The sequence below is a fragment of the Xiphophorus couchianus genome, chromosome 1 (assembly GCF_001444195.1).
Source record: "Xiphophorus couchianus chromosome 1, X_couchianus-1.0, whole genome shotgun sequence".
NCBI classification, from domain to species: domain Eukaryota; kingdom Metazoa; phylum Chordata; class Actinopteri; order Cyprinodontiformes; family Poeciliidae; genus Xiphophorus; species Xiphophorus couchianus.
In genome coordinates this window covers 18,801,714-18,822,090 of record NC_040228.1, presented here as the reverse complement: position 1 = coordinate 18,822,090, position 20,377 = coordinate 18,801,714, and the positions used below count along the sequence as shown (strand labels likewise).

At 36.9% G+C, this 20,377-nt stretch overlaps 1 protein-coding gene across 4 annotated transcripts in view; it reads left to right on the top strand.

Moving 5' to 3' along the window:
- The window catches only part of slc2a4rg (SLC2A4 regulator), a 43,646-nt gene extending 23,506 nt beyond the window's left edge, over nucleotides 1–20,140 (top strand). For 3 of the 4 annotated variants that reach the window (XM_028012208.1, XM_028012227.1, XM_028012235.1), the window contains 7 exons: nucleotides 879–979; nucleotides 3,505–3,737; nucleotides 7,970–8,070; nucleotides 10,387–10,660; nucleotides 11,365–11,514; nucleotides 12,642–12,769; nucleotides 13,604–20,140. In XM_028012208.1, coding sequence (XP_027868009.1) covers nucleotides 879–979; nucleotides 3,505–3,737; nucleotides 7,970–8,070; nucleotides 10,387–10,660; nucleotides 11,365–11,514; nucleotides 12,642–12,769; nucleotides 13,604–13,715 — 1,099 coding nt within the window. In that variant the 3' untranslated portion in view covers nucleotides 13,716–20,140. The remainder of the gene's footprint in view (nucleotides 1–878; nucleotides 980–3,504; nucleotides 3,738–7,969; nucleotides 8,071–10,386; nucleotides 10,661–11,364; nucleotides 11,515–12,641; nucleotides 12,770–13,603) is intronic. The other variant, XM_028012218.1, reaches the window with a different exon arrangement.
- Nucleotides 20,141–20,377: the final 237 nt, after the last annotated feature.

The following is a 20,377-nucleotide window of genomic DNA, read 5'->3' as shown; positions in this document are numbered from 1 at the left end:
GGGGGGCGGGACAAGAACCACTTAAAGCTCCAGGCTTCCTTTCTCTTCACATAAGAGTTGGAGATTTCTGCCCATTTTTATTGGCCTATATCACAAATATACAGTTCTAGAATGTGCCCACTTGACTACATTTACTTGGAGAGCTTGCTATTCCACCTAACATAACCTGAAAAAACAAATCCTGTTATGTGTATGTGTGCAAATGTGCGCAAGTGTGTGGGTGAGTTCTTGGACCGGCCTTAAACAATTTTCCCCACATTTCTTTTTCAAGGACGGCAGGAACCGCGGCAGAGATTGCCAAATACAAGCAATAGAGAGAAATAGTGTGTGTGAGGCAGATAAGTTTGTTAATGTTTGCAGGAAGCTTTTCAGTGACTGTTCTGCAACATTTTTCTGAAATTGCCACATGTTAAAAACCTCCACTCTGGAGCTGTGTTGCACATGCATTTGTCGTGGTTCCACTGTGTAGCATAAAGGTTTAGAATGAGGCAGGCTTTCTCAGTATTGAGCTTAGTGGAGAGGAGGAGGAGAAGGCATCTCTCTTTAGCTTCACCAGCTAGGTTTCACAGGCAGTGTAAAAAGCACACTATAAGGCACTTTCACCCTAGAGGCTTTCCATTAGAGTCTCATGTATACCCACACGCAGCAAGTTGTTCAAGGCTCACTGAACGTCTGTTAACACTCTTCTTGTTTGCTTTATTTATTTTTGCTTCATGGTTATTTTTGGCTATGAGGGTTGTTATTTTGTTTAGCAACCAATATTTGCCATTTTTACAGAATTTAATGTTGTGCTTTCAAATACACAATTGTATAACTTTTTCAAACATGAAGTGAGTGCTTATTTTTTCACATATTGCCATTGTTTGTGTGTTTTTCAGGAATCCTTCAGGTCATGCCGATAAGGAGGTGATGGCTGCCACCGTCTTGACCTCACTGTCCACATCCCCCTTGGTGCTCTATCCTTCCTCTGTGCCCACAGGTAACACCACAAGTCTTTAGGTTTCCTTTCCACCCTGCAGCTACAGCTCCCTCAGTAGGAGCTGCATGATCAAACAGTGACTCACCCTCCATGTTAAATAAATCAAGTACATTTACTTTAAAACCTGCCAAAGAGTGCTAACTCTAAGCTCTGAGAGGCTGGGGAGAGTGCTCACCTCAAAACGCTTGATGTTCCTTTACCCTGAATCAAGTTGATCTGCTGAATGTTTATCCAAGGGAAGATAGAACCTTGTAATGTTATCAGCAATATTTCGTTATCTTCTGATGCATTCATGTTCTACTAAATGTTGACCCTCTAAACACAGCTCCTCTCACAACGTCTAGCACGGCTGTTGTTGCCCTTATCATGCCAGCTTAGCCAGACGGTCAAAGTCCTGGGAGCATTTCATTTAGGTTGGCGGTAGTTTCTTTTCTCCTTCTCAATAAGAGAGAGTGGATAATTTTAAATTAGAATGGCAAGAAATCTAAAGAAATTGATATTTTGAGGTCCTGAGCTGTCATTTTCTTATCTGTAGTATACAGTATAACTCATTGATCAACTTCAGTTTGGCTAAAAGAAGATTAAGTTTACCTCCAGAAGCAAAGTAGTCAAAACTGGTCAAGTGAAATCATGTCAAGACAAAACCTGTTAGACTTTCCCTGTTGCGTAACTATTCAAAGCCTTAAGGCTTATTTAGTGTTAAGTAATGATAATAAATTAAGATAAAAAGAATTTATAGCATACCAAAATGCAATAACATTTTAAAATTAGAGCTGCTCTTCTCTCTTTTTCATCTGCACAATGTCTTTGCCACTCATCCTTCTCACAAAGAATTAGATCTCCTCTGCACACAAGGACACCAGATCTGGCCAAGTATTTTATGGCTATTTAGTGTTTGAATTTATCTATCAGCAAGTCATTACAGACCCATATCCAGTCTACAGTTTCTGACACATAATTGAAAAAATAGTATGTGAACAAATTTAAGATAAAATGAGATAAATAATTTCTTTATCGCTGTAGGCAGACTTTTGATCACAATACAGAACCGAGACACCAGTGGTAAAAGTTTTGATCAGTATACGTCTTAACAATGATGGGTCTAGAACTTTCCGTCTTGGTATTACTTGACCTCAGTATTGCCTTTGATGCAGTTGCTCATAATGTAATGATGGATATGCTGGAAAAATGTGTGGAATTGTCCGGTTGTTATTTTTTTTACAGACAGGAAATTTATGTTTGATAATTTTAAATCTGGGAGAACAAAAATAAATTTTTGCGATTCCTCAAAGGTTCATTTTCAGACCACTTTTTTCACCTTCTACAGTCGACTATAGAGTACTATATCTACTGCTCTATGTATGCTGCTGACGACAAGCAACTTTATATGTCCATGTCACCACAGGACCCTTGTCCACTACATTCACTGAGTCAAGGTGACCATATTATAAATGAATATGAATGAGGTAATGGGTTGATATTTAACCCGGGTTAATATAGATGAGACAGACACCAAGGTTTTTGGTCCCAAAAATGGGAAGGTTGAGATTAGCATTTAAACCCAAAAGCATGTGAGAATCCCCGATTATGTTTTGGACTCAAATATGAATTTTAACAAACATAACGTTTGTTGCAAAATTAGCTTACTGATACTGGGTCCCTGTATATCTAATAATAGATTTTAAAATCCTGTCAATTTCGAACTATGCGGACCCCTCAGGTGTTCAATACCTGCTCACTCAGCGTTTGTTGGACCACAATCATACAAGGTGAGGCAGCATTTAGTTTCTCTGCTTCTCAGTTCAAGATCCAACTCCATGAAAACCTGAAATGTACAAGGTTGAGATGTACTAAAAACATTTTTGTTTACAGCACTTTTTGGTAAAATAATCTAATTACCCGCATGAAAATATTTTTCTTTTTCTTATTCTTCATCAGTTACTATATGTCACTTTTTAAGCACGTACATAGCTTAACGTATGAATGGTTCTATGTTAATAAAACATAGAACCTTGGATTGCTCATAGCACCCCTATTCAAAGAATCTGAACTATCCCTTTAAGGTTTTGTTGTGGTATTCAGCTTTCATTCCCCTCAGAGGACAGTTAAGTTAGGAGGAGCTATGTTTTATGAAATGCTTACATAACTCACCACATTGCAGAAGCACAGGAATGATGGTTGATCACAGTTTTAGTGAAGTTTTATAAACTGTTAATGTGAATCTGTTATCTGTATATTGTCTGACATTGTCTTAACACCTAGTGTTTGTTTTATTTTTTTTGCTTCTTGGGAGTTAATACATTTGGTCTGTGATTCAGCTCCATGTTGTATTTGGAAGTGGACTGTATTCTACAGTATATCTGTCAATCCCATTCTATATTTATAAGCTTGGATACATGTTTTGATCTGTTTCCAGAAATGAAAAATTAGTAATTACTCCAGGATATATTTAGGGAAAAGAAACATTTGGTTATAAGTTTGGTTTTGGAAGATCTTAAACTCTGCTGTTTATTTTGTGCATCCAGAGCCAGCCAGCAAAACATGGAAAGAGGTGCTTTCTACGAGTTACAGCAGCTCAACGAGCGGCAACTGGAGCTGGGATGCCAGTGACCAATCAGTGCCCTCCACACCGTCCCCACCACTTTCCAAAGATGCCAACACGGGCTTCCTGCACTCGGCCCAGGGAGATGATGCCAGTGAGGATGTTTCGGAGAGCACACATTTTATGTTTGAGGACCCCATCCCTCGAAAGCGAAAGGTAAAAATGATCAGCATCTGACACAATGAAGATTAATTTTGTTGAAATTTGGGTTTGAATTGTGAGGGAGTTTTTTTTGTTTCCCAAAGACAATTTTGTTTTTAAAAACAGCAGAAAAGTTCCAGAAATGTCAGCACTGTGCAGTTTACAGCTTCTGACATAAAGCCTGTCGCATTCTTCTTGTGTGAATAATAGATTAACTTCACTGTTTCACTTCCCTTCATCTTGTTTTTGTTCTATTAAGACAGTCGAGAATGTGGAAGTGTTTTCACTATAAATAAGCTTCCCAACTGTTTGTAGGCCTATCAGGGGAAAAGAAGCTTTAGCAAGAACGAAGAAGATGATTTAGATTTTTGTGGAGGGATAAAGCATGTGTTAAAGAAAAACTTTAAAAATACAGGAACAGTTGGAGTGTGTTATGGAGGAGGACAAATTAATATACATTTCCTCCACACTTACAGTGGCTGAAGAGGGTTAATATATACAGTTTGTGTGGGAGTTTCTCTTTTCAGTTTCCAAGGACTAGCAGGAGAGATTATATATATATGTATATATATATACGTATATGCATATATATATATATATATACAGTAAAGGTTTCTGAGGTTTCTGCAAAGATATGCCTTTCCTTTGATAACCGGTCATGATATTAGATAGGATGGCACTTGAAGGGATAAATGCAAACATACCTATTGATTAAAAATAGATGCCGCTTCTCATTCTGTAAACCACTTTCACTGTAGCCTCTATGACCCACAAAACATGAAGGTAATCAAACAAAAAAATCATTTTTAAATGTAAATGGTTAGAGACCTTGGCTAGTGGAATCTTGTAGACAGATTTACACACAAGAGAGTCAGACATTCTCACTATTTCAGCTTCCTGATAGAATATTATGATGGTCAAAATTTGTTTAGTTTTGTTTAGGTTAAGCAAAAATATTTATTTAATTATTTTTGATCCTTTCAAATTGTTTCTAAAGTAATACCCACTCTTAGGTTGATTATTTTGGGAAAGCATGAAAAATATGAACAATGAGGAAAAATCATATGGGTGTCTCGTCACAAGGTACAATTGTGCACCTACAATCATTGATATACATGCACAGGTCTCCTCTACCTCAGCTGTGCACTCTGCAAAGCAGAACTCATTACACTCATCAGCTTATGGTGAAGTGATGTTGCCACTGTTGGGCATTGACAGTTTTAATCGGTGTTCATATTTTCCATAGACGTTGATTCAAACAAGTTGGTGTCAAATATCAAACATGTAGGGAGTGGCTCTCCTTCTTTCAACATTGAACAATGATCTATTTCATTTTGAGCAGCTGATGTTAGGTGAGGACAACATGCTCATTGTTCTGTGATTAACAGATTTAAATTTACCTACTTGTCAGAGATTTTCTCTCATTCATCCCCATAGAGGTTAAAATCAACAAATTAAGCACATTTTTGGACATAGTTGTGCCAATATTTTCTCTCAAGTACAAGTGTTGCATACATTATAATTATCTCTGAAAAGGCTTTGCTTTAATCTTGGCCGTCAAAAAATGTACCAAGTGTGCCAAGTTATCACTTCCCAGTAGGATCAAATGTAAAGCACAAAGGGGAGTGCAAAGGAAAAATAGAGAACTCATTAAATATGTATGATACTATACGACTAGTGGCTATTGTTTAGTTGAGCCTACCTATCTTATTCACAACAAAGCAAGCAATGAAAGGTGAACTCATTTATTTTTAGACATTTCCAAATCTATCATGTTACATGACAGGGCTCAAACAGCCAAAACTATTGTTTTATATGTTTTATTGCTTCTGTAGGCAGCAGTCAGACAGGAAACAGGCAAAGAGAAATATGGGGAGGAATGGGAGGGAGACATCCAGCAAAGGTCTTACAATGGAAATCAAACTGCTGGGAGCTGCTCTTTCACTACAACATATGCCACCCAAAAGCAATGCAACTTTGCTGTAATATGTGTAGCCTTCCTGTTGTCTGTGGAAAATATTTCTCTCTCTCGCTCTTCTCTTCTGCAGTCCAAATAAACTTCAAATATATAAAAAAATAACAACAGTAACAACATCAGTAACAACTACCACGTCTGAAAGTGTTGTCAGTGCACATCATGTTACACGTCACATATGGTGGGGTTCGCTAAATGGGGGAAAGAAGTAGATCAGACATCTGGATTTCCAACTGGCTGATAACCAAGCTGAAAATGATCTGATTCTGATCAACAGCTGATGTTTTGGTGCGTTCCTCTTTACAACAGAACTTTTAACTGGCTCTTTGGAGTGTTACACATAAGTACAGCCTTTCTGTGCTCCTATAGGGTATTTTAGATTTCCCAGTACTGCACCTGGAATCTTATCTTAATCCCCCAATTTCTCTGTGATTGGATTATACTCTAAAGCAGATTTTGTAGAGGAACAGCCACATGTCCTAACAAAGTCAGCTTAAAGACCTGTCTTAAGTCTCTATTTATTATCTTCTTTGTAATGCATAATATCATTCTAAACAACCCCATGAAAGCAGTGGCATCTATTGCTTCCATCCGTATTGAGCCATGCGAACACTGATGGACAGGGTCAAGGTCATGAATAGTAGCCTGGTCATTCCAGACCACTTGTTGTTCCAGCTACTCTTTCTTGTTTGTTCTCTTGTTTTGATTCCACCAAGCGAAACTGTCCTCAAGCACAACTATAAAATGTTTTGCTTCTCTTTCAGGGATTTATTGAACCAGCAGTTTAGCTCTAAAGGTTTAGAACATTTGCATGGCAAACAGCTGTACACTGGATTGTAGGATGTCTGATTTTGTATGATAACCAGTCATACAAAATGACTGGCAATGACTTAAGAGGATAAATTAACAACAATCCCAAGTCCTACTGTAAATGTGTTAAAAATACTGTATTAAAAGGAAAATCTCTTAAGGAATTAAGTGATTTGTGATTGTTAATGGGATTAAACACTCGCTTTGCTGTTTCCTTTTTTCTTTGAACAGCAGGATAGCAAACACTATTCAATACAGTGTGTGTTCCTGGTAAACAAGAGAGGGGAAGACATTTCAGGAAAAAATTAACAGAAGTGTTCATTAAAAACATGTTCCATTGCTCTTTTTCCTATTTTTTGCATCATTTGTTTTCTTCTTCATGGGCTGTTTGAGAGCAATGGGACTACACACACCCACCAACTTTCATTAGCACAGATGCAGGTCTCTGCCTGCTTAAGGGACTGCTGCCAGCACTGGCATGTGGATAAGAAAATGAAATAAAATCAGACCACATGTATTCCATCTCTCCATAAAGGTTTGCTTAAGAGTCAAGTAGGAGTATTGTGTGTTTTGTGATAAGTCTGATGTGAAGAGAACTGGACATGATTCATTTCTGAGGGAGTTATTTAATGGTTTGCTCAATAATATACGTATCATCCTGGAGGTTAAATTTATCGGCAAATCTTTTCCAGTTTTGTCAGTCTCAGAGCATGTGCGAATATTTATGTTCTGTCATCTCTCATGTTTATCTGTCATATTTATCTTTTATTTTATGTGTTCTAAGTTATCACATGATGTACAACTTCTGTTTTTACAGTATTACTACTCTGAAAGCAGAGATGAACCGATCAGACTTTTATTGGCCAATTCCTAGACTTTGATGGGTATGGTAGTTTTACATCCAATAGAAAGTGAAGGAAAACAAGATTATCCCCATTTATGCACCTAAGCATATGTTCATAATCTTTATCAGATTTTTATTCAATTAAATAAATAGTACTGCTTGTTATTGGACTTAGAGATTCAAAATAATGCGAGTTCTCACTTTTGATGCAAATGGGGGAAACAGAGTTTTTCAAATTTGATCTGCTTATCACCAACCATGCTGAATCAAGGGAAAGCAGGGAAATCTCTTTACGATTAACTGATGCATCTTTATCTAAAATGTGTGATGAGGATTGCTTTTCCTATTTCCTTTTTTTTTTTTGAGAAAAAAAAGAATGAAAGCTAAACTCCAATTAGACATAAATAGCTCAAACTACATAAAATCCAAATCCAAAAGCCTTATAGATATGCAAAGCAGTGTGTTTGTTCGATTATGAGATGGTTTCACTTTTTTTTTATCTTGGTTAACTCTACATATTTTTCTCTTATCCAATCAATAATGTGCAGATGGCACAGGACCTTATTTTTAATATTGCTAAAGGTACTTCTATTAAAATAAAAATTCTTATCTCTTCAGAACTCCATGAAGGTGATGTTTAAGTGCTTGTGGAAGAACTGTGAAAAGGTCCTCAGCACCTCCTCAGGGATCCAGCGACATATCCGCACCGTCCACCTGGGGTAAGTTTTTATAATCATCACAGGAATTCTGAGAATTTCTGTCTTCCTCCAGCTCCTACTTTCAGTAAACCAACAAAAGCAAAACTATTTCAGATGCAGGATAAAAAATAATTTTATACATTAGATAATAACTAGTCATTGTTTCTCTTCTCACCGTATGATGTATATATATCTTGCAATGCTGTTTTCATTCCCACTGCATTTCTGCACACACACACACACATGCACCACCACCACCACCAGGCAATTAATTTGATTCACACAAAAAGCTTTGATGTGACATAGTTGTAAATTTCTACTTGTCCTCACAGTTTCACTAAATGTAAACATGATCATTATATTTGACAGGAATTTTGAGTTTTTGCTATACATTGCTATTTATTCTACCACATAAAACACTTTGAAGAAGAAAAATAATACATGTTCATGTGAAACAAAATAAACTGCAAGAAGTATGATTGTTTTTTGATGTTAAGAGTGAACTGCATCTTTTCCTGTACCATCTGCAGTTAAAAGGAATACCTTTATACTCTGAAAAACAAATAACCTTCAGAGAAGGAAATATCTCTGCAAAAAGGTTAAGTGGCCATAACAGTTTCTGGATATTTTGGCATAGAAATTAAATTTAGGTTTGGATCTTAGGTTTTGGCATATGATCAAACTAGCTAGTGTAACAGGGCGTTGATTACTTTTGAGACATTGGCTGCCATCTATCATGCAATCTGGCATTTAGCATAGTAAGATTAGGGTTAATTTTCCAGTCCCACAGTGTACGAACTGTAAAAGCCTGCTTACCCCGAAGGCATACTGCACTGGGCACGGTCTGCATTGCTCTGAACCCGACTCCTCTGGGTGAGAACAATGAGGATAACTAGTTGGCACAGCAGTCTGTCAGCTTGTAAGGGTTAAACATGCACATTTTGTGAAATGGACCCAAATTGATTTCGGTCACAGTCAATAAAACATGTCTGAATGTTTGGAGCCAAATCTGGATGCAGTTATGTTGCATTAACAGGTCCAACTACAAACATGTTTTTCCAACAGCTAATTAAAGAGAGAGTACAGCAATAAAACAATTGTCACCCATCTCTGTTGACCCATTTCTTAACTCTTTCTTATCCTTTAAAGTTTTATCAATGGCAAACAAGAAACTGGTGCACTACTGCCATTCTTAAACTGTCACCCTCTCAAGTGTGTGTTTCAGCTGGCTTCAGTTGGTTTCATAAATCATGTAGTGTATGAGCCTGCATTATACACAGTTAAGTGTTACTCAGTCTATCAGTTGTCATAAAATAATCTGCTGAAACCAGTCTGTTGGTGTGTGCATCAAGCTTTTTCAAAATCTCTAAAGACTGTGAAAGTCGCATAGTCTATTCTCAACTTAACCTTTGTGGAAGCACTGATTCTTTTGCAAACCTTTAAAAATGATATACTTACATTAGAGACACACAAACTAAGCTTTTCCTTGAACATTCATATTTCTGCTTGTATTTAAGGCTTGACTCATCAATTCCAATTTTTTCTAACCAAAAGACGATAAAAGTGGAAAATTTACTACAGGATCTTTTATAAAGTTGTTAATTTTAACTTCAACTGAAAATTAAAAAAATAGAAGTTCATCATAGTATATGCCCCTAAGTTTGACAATATAACAAATATATCATTTCCACAATATAAGTGTTTATAATATTAATCTTGCAAAGGAGCATTAGTTATGGAATTATTGTTTTATAATGTATCCTAAGTGTCACAGTTTCATGGCAATAAAATATTTATCCTTATGGAGTCTGGCATGGATGAGAGGCCTGAAGATGCTAACACTCACAGAAAGTCCTGGAAGCATAACTGTAAAAGAGGGGAGAGAGGAAACACGATCTATTGCAACATATGTTGTCATTTTCACAGTTAATATTGCCCTCACATGATCTGCTGATATCATTTGCCCCTAATCTTTATATGATTTCTTTTTTTTCCACATACCTGTCATATATGTTGCTGTGTAGACTCTTAGAGATGTAATACTATTGTAACAATGTTTGTGCAACATTAATTCCTTGTTAAAACCTATAAGAAAGAAGCTTTTCTAGCCCACATTTTAGGGTTACATTCAGTAGTAAAAGTTTGTCTTTCAATCCCACACTGAAAGATAAAGCACACTGACAGGATTGTAGAATTTTGCTGCCCCCTCCTGTTAAGAAAATGTATTTTTTTTTATTATACACAATTTCTCAACACCGAGGTGTTGGGTTCAGGATAAAAAAACAATTTTATAATATATTTAAGTTTTTGAGAAAATCTTAATTCTTTTCTCTGCAGGCGAAACAGCGACTCAGATTACAGCGATGGAGAGGAGGATTTTTATTACTCAGAGATTGAAGTCAACATGGACAGCCTGACGGAGGGTTTGTCCAGCCTCACACCTACCTCCCCCACCACGGCTGGCCCTCCGCCCATCTTCCCCCCGCCGCTGAGCGACGTGTCCCGCTCTGAGTACGTCGGCGTGAACGGTTCACAGAGCCACACCTCGTCGCTGCTCAGTCAGTCGGCTCCCTCCACACTCTGCCACATCCGCACTGACCATGCCTACCAGGTAATGCACACACACATACAACAAGAGTTGAAAAGGTTTTAAGTCATGATGTCAATGCTGCAGCTGTTCCAATTATTAGGTTCAGATTTCGAGATCAGCAGGTAAAACCAAGAAAGAAAATCTGCTCCAGCATAGATGCGGGAGGTTAGCAGTGACCGAAAGAACAGTTTTTAGTTTTATGTTATTGTTATATAAGAATTTTATGTTAAAGTGAAGCAAAATATCATTATGATTTTGCTATTTGCTTTTATACCTTCTTCCTCTTCTTCTCCACATCCCTCTGCTTTTTCTTCCTTTTCATTTTACTGCAACATTCCTTTATATATAAACAGAGGTCAAATTAAATTATTTAAACTGCATTTGTTGAACTCTGTCCTTTTATGTTTCCATGATAGTAAAAAATACACATAAAATACTTATTTTATTAGTTATCTAATTGCTTCACTGGTTTTCTTTTTGTCCTACATTGCACAATTTGTGTATACTCTTCTGATACCTTTCAATGCATTTTTGATAATCTTTGAGACATCTTTAAAAAATCACAAGTAAAGAGCAAAGCTGGAATGAATGCCTTCCCACTAATTGTACAATCTGTTTCCACTCTGTTCTCCTCTCATCTGTTTTTCCCCCTGCACATTTCTTGTCCCTCCTTGTTTCTTTGGTGTTCCTGTCCTGTCTGCGTGGGGTGGTTGTCCATGTTCCAGGCCACCGCTCCAGTGAGTATCCCAGTGGGTCCTGAGCTGGCTGGGATAGGCAGTGGTAATGGGATCGGGCCTGGAACTGGAACAGGGACTGGGAATGGCATCAGTGTGTCTTGGCAGCAGCCCCCTCCTGTCATTTTTAAAGGCGCCCTGGTGAGTGAGGCTTTGTCTCACGCATTTTTATCTCAATTTTCACTCCTTCCCTCCAGTGTCCACTTACAGCCATTTGATTTTTTTTGTATACGTTTTTATTGGTCCTTGCTGCACGAAAGTAGCTGTATTTGTCTACTTTCACAACATTAGGTTTTTTTTCTACCACTCCTGTTTGCAATGGCTTCGTACTCATTTAGAGATGGAAATATTTTCAAGGAACTTGATGTTAAGTATTTGAATTCATATGTTGAATGTGATTTAAAACATGTAGGTACTGTAGTTAAATCAAGCTGAAGGCAGGCTTACAATGAATCAGTCTGTGCTCATTAAATGCAGGCCAACATATCAGAGCTTAAACATTCTCAGGCACAGACTTGTTTAAGATCTGCAAAAACACAAAATGTAGTTATAAAACACACATATGTTTGCTTTCTAATAACGTAACACTTATGTTAACCATGCAGTTTTGCAGAAAACAGTAGGGTAAACAATGAGCTGATGTCAGAAGCGCAGCTGTGCAAAGTTGGATGACATGTGACTAGCGACTGCAGAAGACGCTTCTAGATGTTGCTCAGTTCAGAGTTCAGGAAGGTGACATTGTGGCTTGAAGAAATTCAGAAAAAAAAAGGAGGAAAAAAGTATAAATATCTGCAAGGTTGCAAAATGCTGTGGAAACATTTTTTAATAATGCATAAATATTTAAGTAAAACTCGATGAAATAAAATGCTGTGAACCAGTCCCCTTGCAAAATAGGCTTATTGTTTTTTCTTCACAAGTTGTTTTTGCTTCTTTTAAGCTTGGAAATAAATCATATTTCTGTTTTAATTAAGGTGCATAATGTGGGAAATTGAGAAACTAAAAATCCAGATTTGTATTTCACAGGTTTACAAGTAATTAGTCAGGTCATTGTTAGATTATCAGTAAGATCTCTGACATAACCATTTTAATGTTGCCATTATTTATGACAACATAAATAATTAGGCTTCAGTAATTAAAGGGATGTATAGCATGTATAGCAATTAATTATTCTTTTTTTTCATATGTCTTTTTCTCATTAAACCTGACTCTGTGAGTCCTCTTTGTTTTAGTGCATCACTGAGTCAGTAAATGTTTTACAATTTGTGCAGGGCCCTGTGACACATGTTCGCACTGTTTGCATTGGTGAAAAGCGGCAGCCGGCGATCGGCACGCACGCCGCCGTTAACAAGAACCATTCTTTAGTAACGCCAGCAACTAAATCAGCAGCAGGAACCAGGTATGTACATTCCCCTCAACCTATTGTTGTCATCAGAGTCTGTATAATTCTTACCAAGATATAATGGTTACAGATTCTTACTTTGAAGCACCTGCCATATTGCAATTGTTTCTTTGTTCTCTGGACTCAGCAGTAAGCATTTTTGCTCGAAGGTCAGCAACAGATATTTTGACCCAACAAGAGTTTCTGCAGAACAGACAGCATTACATCTAAGCTATATCTAAGATGAAACGTACCTTTCCAGAATTGTCCATGTTAACGCTATTTTGTTCATTCTGTGACCTGTTGATAATTCTGCTTCTAACATACTACAGTACAGTTGCATTTACTTGTGTGTGCTTAAAAGAATGTTGTTCTCATCTTCTTAAACTTAAACTTTTTTGCATTGAATGTCTTAGAATTTAGAGACCAGTGCTACAGTAGTTCACTGCCACACAGACAACAAAGTCATATGACACAGACAGATAGGAAACAAATTTAGACATGTTTTCACTGTGAATGTCATTTTAACAGGCGAAAAACACTTTGTAAAGTTAACAAAAATAATACCAATGACTAGTGGGTCATTATTATTATTATTATTATTATTATTATTATTATTATTATTATTATTATTATTATTATATCTTTTATCCAATGGGGTAAAAAAATAGTTAGGGTTGTATTCTCAACTAATTGAAAATTATTTTTTAAATTCTTTTTGGATTCATGCAGATGTAGTTTAATTTCAGAAGACTGAATGTGCATGTTTTTTGTTGTTTTTTTGTGTCTGTGTGAGAAGCTGGATGACGTCTTTGTGCATGTCCTTACACTGTCACATCTGCTGTTTCCAAGGAAACCCCGTGGCGAAGCTAAGAAGTGCCGAAAGGTATACGGCATGGAGAAGAGAGACATGTGGTGCACAGCCTGTCGATGGAAAAAAGCCTGTCAGAGATTCACCGACTAATCCAGTTGCCTTCCCCTGCTTGTGGGAGACGAGCTCCTCCTCGCTCGGAGTGACAGCGAGGTTGACATTTTTTTCCACGAAGAGATGAGGGCAAGGTTCTCAATGCTGCTTCCTCTGGGCTAGCAGGGGTAAAGGGTTGCCTTATCTCTTTTCAGTTTCCAAACACAATGAGAATATCAAAACAAAACACAAAGAGAAAAAAATAACTTTATCCAGATCCGGAGACTTTTTAAGACTGAGACATTTTCACTTACAGCAAAATAAGGAAAACAAAACAAATTGGATGCTGATCAGATTCTTTTATTTCCCACTTGCTTCAAATCAAAGCAATTTTGAAGAGTACAGATAAGCTTTTTGTTATACCCTGTTGTTCATTGTCAGAGCACTATGTAAGCTACTTTTTGTTTGGTGGGTCGTGGCTCTTTTCCGAGGTTAAACGGTTAAAATCACATGTGCTCAGTGAAATCACTGTTGCAGATCAGTTTCTCATGGCCACCTTTTAGGGGCCTTCATCAAATCTGCCAAATTCTCAACTTACAGTCATAGGTTTTAGATTAAGATGTAACAACACTGTGTTCTGCCTTTTTACTGGAAATATAGACTGCAAATCTGAATACATGTAATTTTAGGATCAAACATCTTTGTTACTCTAATTAAAAACAACTTTTTTAAGTTCTGCAAAACTGCACTAAATCATTCACAAGTGGTACAAAAAGTTCTCATTTAATGTCCCAAAATATTTTAGAAAAATGCACAGTTTATAAAGTATATATATATATATATATATGCCCATATCTTATGCACCCTTCAGAGATAAGTTGTCTTCTAAAGTAGCACTGTAACCCGAGTTTGCCTGAGAGAGTTGATATCTATTTCCTGTATAGTTTATTTTCAGCAGTAAGGTGCTGAATCAACTTGCAATTGCATTGTGCAATCAGAGGAACGACAGCATTTAATAATTTTTTTTTCTCTATGGTTATCAGTCACAATTGAAGCAAAAAGGCTATTTTTTAACAGCTGATGTTCTTAAAGATATTGTTTACCATGCTATGTGAATTGTAGCCACCATTTAACATTTTGAACTTGATAGTTTGACTGATGATGATAATTGTGGATGCAGGGAGAACACATAGAGACTGCATTCTCTCAATCTTAACTAAAATACATCTATCTCTCATAGTTTTCTAAGATAAATTGCCTTGCAAGTTTTAGAATAATGACGCACCGATGTAAGGTTTAGTCTCCAAACTTCAGTTTTTGTAAAGCTTTGACCTGTCGATACAAATTTTAGATTTCAATTCCCTCTAATAATTTTAATTAAGAAACATGGAAGATATGTCTATACCTATTGCTGTAAGCTGTCTTTAGAGTTGTACTAATTTAAAGCAAAGTTAAACTGATTTGACATTGGCATTCATACGTTTTTTTTTGCATATTATATTAATGATAATCAGTCTCTTTGTGTATTTCCTTGAAAATGGAGACCATTACCTTAACTCTGTGATTTTCTAACATTTTTAACATTTTTAAAGCCATCACAATATCATCATGTCATCAGCGCAACATGGTTGCAGTTGCATAAATTTTATGTTCAGTGATAAAAGCAAAGACTGAAGTCCTGACTTAAATCACCAGTCGAGGCTGGTCAAACTGGAAATTGTCAAATTTCAGTAATCACCAGCTTCTTAGTGTATCTATGATGATACCTGTTAATGAGCATTTAATCAGTTGTAAATACCAAACTGAACTTAGCAGGTGGCCAAGGCTGTCCTGTGTTTTTAAAAAATATATATTTAATCTTTGAAGAAAGCAAGTACATTGAATCTATTGAGTCTTTGCAAATCAGGGAACCCTTGATTTATGTGGAAGCGAATCTAGCAAGAATCTTTCTTTTTTTTTTTTGGAGGCCAAAATGGAGTCTTTACTTATTTAGAATAAACATATTGAAGTCAGACTGAGGCCACAAAAATAAGGGCAGGGATAAAAAGACTGTATGTCTGCTACAGATGGTGGAAGTACTTGTAATCTGTACCTATAAAAATAGTTGACTTTAGAGCCCATTTTGTTACCTGGTTAATTTTTTAATAAGAAATACAAGACAAAGAAAAAAGTAACTTTCTAATATTAAAAATTAAATGCTGTCCACCTCTTTAAAATGTAGTTTTTTCAAATTTTACATTTCCAAAGTGAAAGAGAAAAAAAGCACTTACGATTGGTGTATTTACATAGATAGAAAATCTTTTAATGAGAGAAAAATTCAAACAACAAAAGTTGGTTGCCACTCAGATCTTTCCAGAGTAAACGTCCATTGTTAGTCAATTTTGTAAATTTCCTCAGTTGACTCAATCAGTTTTCAACTTGTGCATAAAAAAATCTATACCTTTTTATTTTTCTTTTCTTTTAAATGATATGTTAATTCTGAGGAAAATGTTAGCTGAACTATTTATTCCTATTGTCCTAAAACTCAAAGTAGCCCCATACGGCTTTAAAGTCTAGAAATTTCTGACTACCTTTCCACCCCATCTTTTGACCTTTGATTTAGACATGAAATGATAAAAACAAACCCTTTCTTTGTGTGATTTTTTTTTTCTTTTTCACATTTGCAGAGATATAGTTATGTCAGTAGGTGTAAATTCATAAAGACATGTATGCTGTACATTGGCCTCCTTCTTCTCTCAAATTCTGCTGCACGTTTTTTATTTGTCAATCTGATCAGATTTCACAGAGGACGTGTTCTTTGTTTGGCACGTATTTGAGTCGACAGCGTCAAACCTCTCGTCTCCGTGAAAACATTTGTGTTGTTTTCTAGCATCGGCAGGTCAGATGTGCTACAAGAAAAAAAATAAAGACCTCCAATAATTTTTTGATGAGAGCTAAAGAAAACATTAAGCAGACATTGTCACCATCACAGTTCAAGCCTTCACGATGCTCCGTTTAAATTTTTTATATATCAGTGTGTTCCAGATAAGCTAGGTCAGCAGGCCTCTTCCAGTCACCAAATTCACCAAGTGCCAATAAAAGTTAAAACATAAAGGAAAGGGTATTACGACCTTTAAAGAAATTGCACTACGCTGTACTGCGCATAGACATGTTTTTTATACATGAACGTTTTGTATTTACAGATTTTTAAGTGAAAAGGTCGTTGTTTTTTTCTTTGTTTTTTTCCCCCCGATGGGTCTGGAGGGATCCATTCACAGGCTGACAGTGGGAAAATAAAGGGGGCCGAGCACCCCTCCCAGGGGGTTTCCCCATTAATGGCAAGTGATCTTGACAGCTACAGTCTTGTGCTTGGTGTCAGATGTTGTACCTAACACTGTAGTACTGACAGTTGGAGATGCGTGGTACTGGAAGTACAGTGTGGTACTCGGCGGTCGTCGATCTCTTTGCCTTTCCTAGGATGAGCGCCATGGGCTGAAAGCGGTTCCAGACTTATTGCAGTGACAGGGAAACACCAGTTTCAGTACATAGCCACACGTTATCATCTCGATAACAGAAGATGCTTTAAAGTGTTCATTGCCTGGAGGGTCTTTTTTCCCCTCGCATTGTTCACATGCTTTTTAAACACACTGCTGCAAATTTGCTCTTCCTTTCATTAAAAAAAAAAAGCTCCTGCTTCTTAATGTTTTACTAAGATAATGTATTTCATGTATGTACATACAATTATTAGTGCTGGATACCACTTTTTTTGTTCAGTACATTTGGTTTGGTTGTCGATAAGAGTATGAAAAGCCACCCATTAGGTCTCTCCATCCCGTATGTAAACACCAGCAGGTCCATGTACCGAGAGCTTCAGTTGGCAGAGAATGGAACCCATTTAGAGGAAACAAGGCTTTTCTCCCCACTGTTCCACTTAGTGGAGGTTTTTGTTATGAGCAATGTGGCTCACTGCCCAGGGCACCACAGCTTAGGGCCAGCCTGAAGATTTTATTTTAATTTTTTTCATTTGTGCTCCAAACACGTTTTTAGTTGTGTTCAAAGTTGTAAATATGGCTGAACACTGCAGCAGGCTGAAGTTGCTCTTTGATTTACAACCTCTACTGTGGTGCTGTTGAAAAGGGCTATTTCACAGGGTTGTTTTTTTTTTTTTTTTTTTAGAAATTGGGACTACATTTGATTATCACTTGTTTAATAACTAAGTTTCTTAGACTGGACTGAATTATGCTATACTGCACAGAAATTCTTAAAAAATAAATGTTGAGATCTTTGAAACCTTTACTCTATTTGTTAAAACACACAAGAGAACTCTTATTGCTCTGTTGGCATTAGGACCACCTAAAGCTATTGTTGGGTGCCATTTAAGCAAAAGCTGCCACTGGATCCCCCGCTGTTGAAATTGTCCCCATTAGCTCTGCATTTAACAATGGAGCTTGGAACTCTATTTTCAATAACTTTTTTAGCCTCAAAGATCACTCGCTCTTAAACTAGAGATGCACCAATCAAATAGCCAGAGATAATAATGTACCAATTTTCGCTTAATTGGCTGTGATACATCTATTTTATTCCACATTTTTTAAATGTTATAAGAACTCCCATCATTTCTTGGCTATGAATGAATATCATCTTGTAATCCACTGATTTTCTGTTTAAAACTACAACTTCTGTCAAAAAACATGTACCACATATTTTTATGTGCGGTGAAAAAGCAGTTTTGATCAAAATCGTACTCAGCAGGTCTGATCCTCAAAAAAGAAAAAAAAAAATCGGACAGGAAATAACTGATCGGTGCACCTCTAGTTTAAATTCCAGTTTACTTTCAACAACGTATTCTCCCTAGAAACCAGTGGATGGAGATTGACACTATCTGCTGACGGGTGTGCGGGAATCAGCAAAGTTCACACACAACATGCGGTAACATTTGCAGTTTCAGGGCCTTGTTGTACATAAAGCAAGATAGAGTTCTGTGAGGCTTTGTCACATGTTTTGTTGTATCTTTGTAATACGAAAAGGAAACTTTCTTCTTTTTTTTTTTTTACATTACAGTTGCTCAGAATATATGTTTTTTCTTTCACTTTTAAAGGCAATTGCAAACCTATAGTGAACTGATTCAATGTATATTGTAGCTTAGTGGCAAAGGGGAGAAAAAAAGGACAACCTGTTGAATGTACAACTTATAGAAATTCATTTTGTTGTTTTCGTGTAGTCGCTGGCTAGCTTAGCCATTTTGAGAAATTGTTGTGCGTCCTTATTTTGATTTGTTAACGCCTAAAAAACATCTGTCGCCACACTGATGAATCATATGGAATAACACAACCATGCAGTATTGCTTTACTATCTTTGTGCAATGACCATTTACAGCAGAACAAAAATTTTCATGCCTTTTGGTGACATTTATGATCCACTTTTATCATTTTGTCCTCTATATTCAGCCAGCTGGGTCATTTCGTGTGAGTTTGTGTACTTTTTGTTGTCATGAATGTTGTTTGTGGTTGTGACATGAAGTTGTCCTCAAGTCAGGATCTCTTTCAACCTTTTTGGTCACAATGGAAATTGTTACCCTTTGGGGCATCTTTATCCTGCCCTGCGCATTCCAACAGACAGCATGCTGTTAGTGTCTTTCCCCGCTTCTCCTTTCACCGCAGCAATTCCTTTTTGTGTGCTATTCAGCTTCACTGTGGTTCCACCCAAGCCTTTAGCCAGTACATTAAGCTAAACTAAACCCTTGAAATGTGCATCAAAAAAAAGCCTTCTTGTTCTCTTACCAAATATGTCAAAATTGATGTGCTGCTTTCCTGAATGTCAGTTTTCATTTTGTTCACTAAAGAGCAGCAGCAAAAAACAATATATATATTTGTTCAAAATCACATGTATTTCATTGCAATGGCAGCTCCACACCTCCCTCTCCTGTGCTTGTATTGTCTGTCCAGGCGTTTGTCAAACCCCACCCTCTAATGACCATTTTTTTCAGTGCTGTTGTGTTTTTACTGAGCCTTACGCTTTTATTTTTCTCCCATCGATTGTCTGATTGAGTTTGACGACGTTGTGCATGTCTAGCATTGCTCATTCTTTTGATATTCTTTATTTTTGTGTGTATGTTAGGAGATACAACACTGAAGGGTTTTGTGTTACATTTCCCCTCTCAGTATCCAGGAGCTCAAGGCTGATGGTGGAAGCAAACATACTAGGAGCGCCCTGACTACGCTCAGTGCTGGAAGAGTTTTTGGTGGAAATGTGACGTCAGCCTTTGGGTCTTCACTGGAGGCCACGATTTCTCCTGTTTTTTGGGTGGGCTCTGCTTCTGGTTTTCATCAGCAGGCCCACACACACACACACGGAGAAAGCACTTTCTGAGCAGTGGTGCACTCAAGGAGTACTCGTATGAATGTCAAGCCTAGTGCTTGAAAAGATGGATGAACATGCATGATGCTTATAATGTGATCTGTGTGATGTAATGTGATGGTAAAGAAAAATAAACCTGAATGGAAGACATCTGGCATCAGATTTAATTTTTTTTGACATCCTAGGTAAAGATGTGTGAAAATCTTTTGATAGTACTTAACATATAAATACTTAACCAAATCCATGTTGCAAGAAAAAAACGAATGCAACCAAAAGTAACAAAAGTACATAAATTGTACGTATGTGTTTTGGATCTCAAGTACTTTCGAGAGCCCTTGTGTTTGCCCTGTTAGACTTTTATGTTTAGATGTCTAACACATAATCAA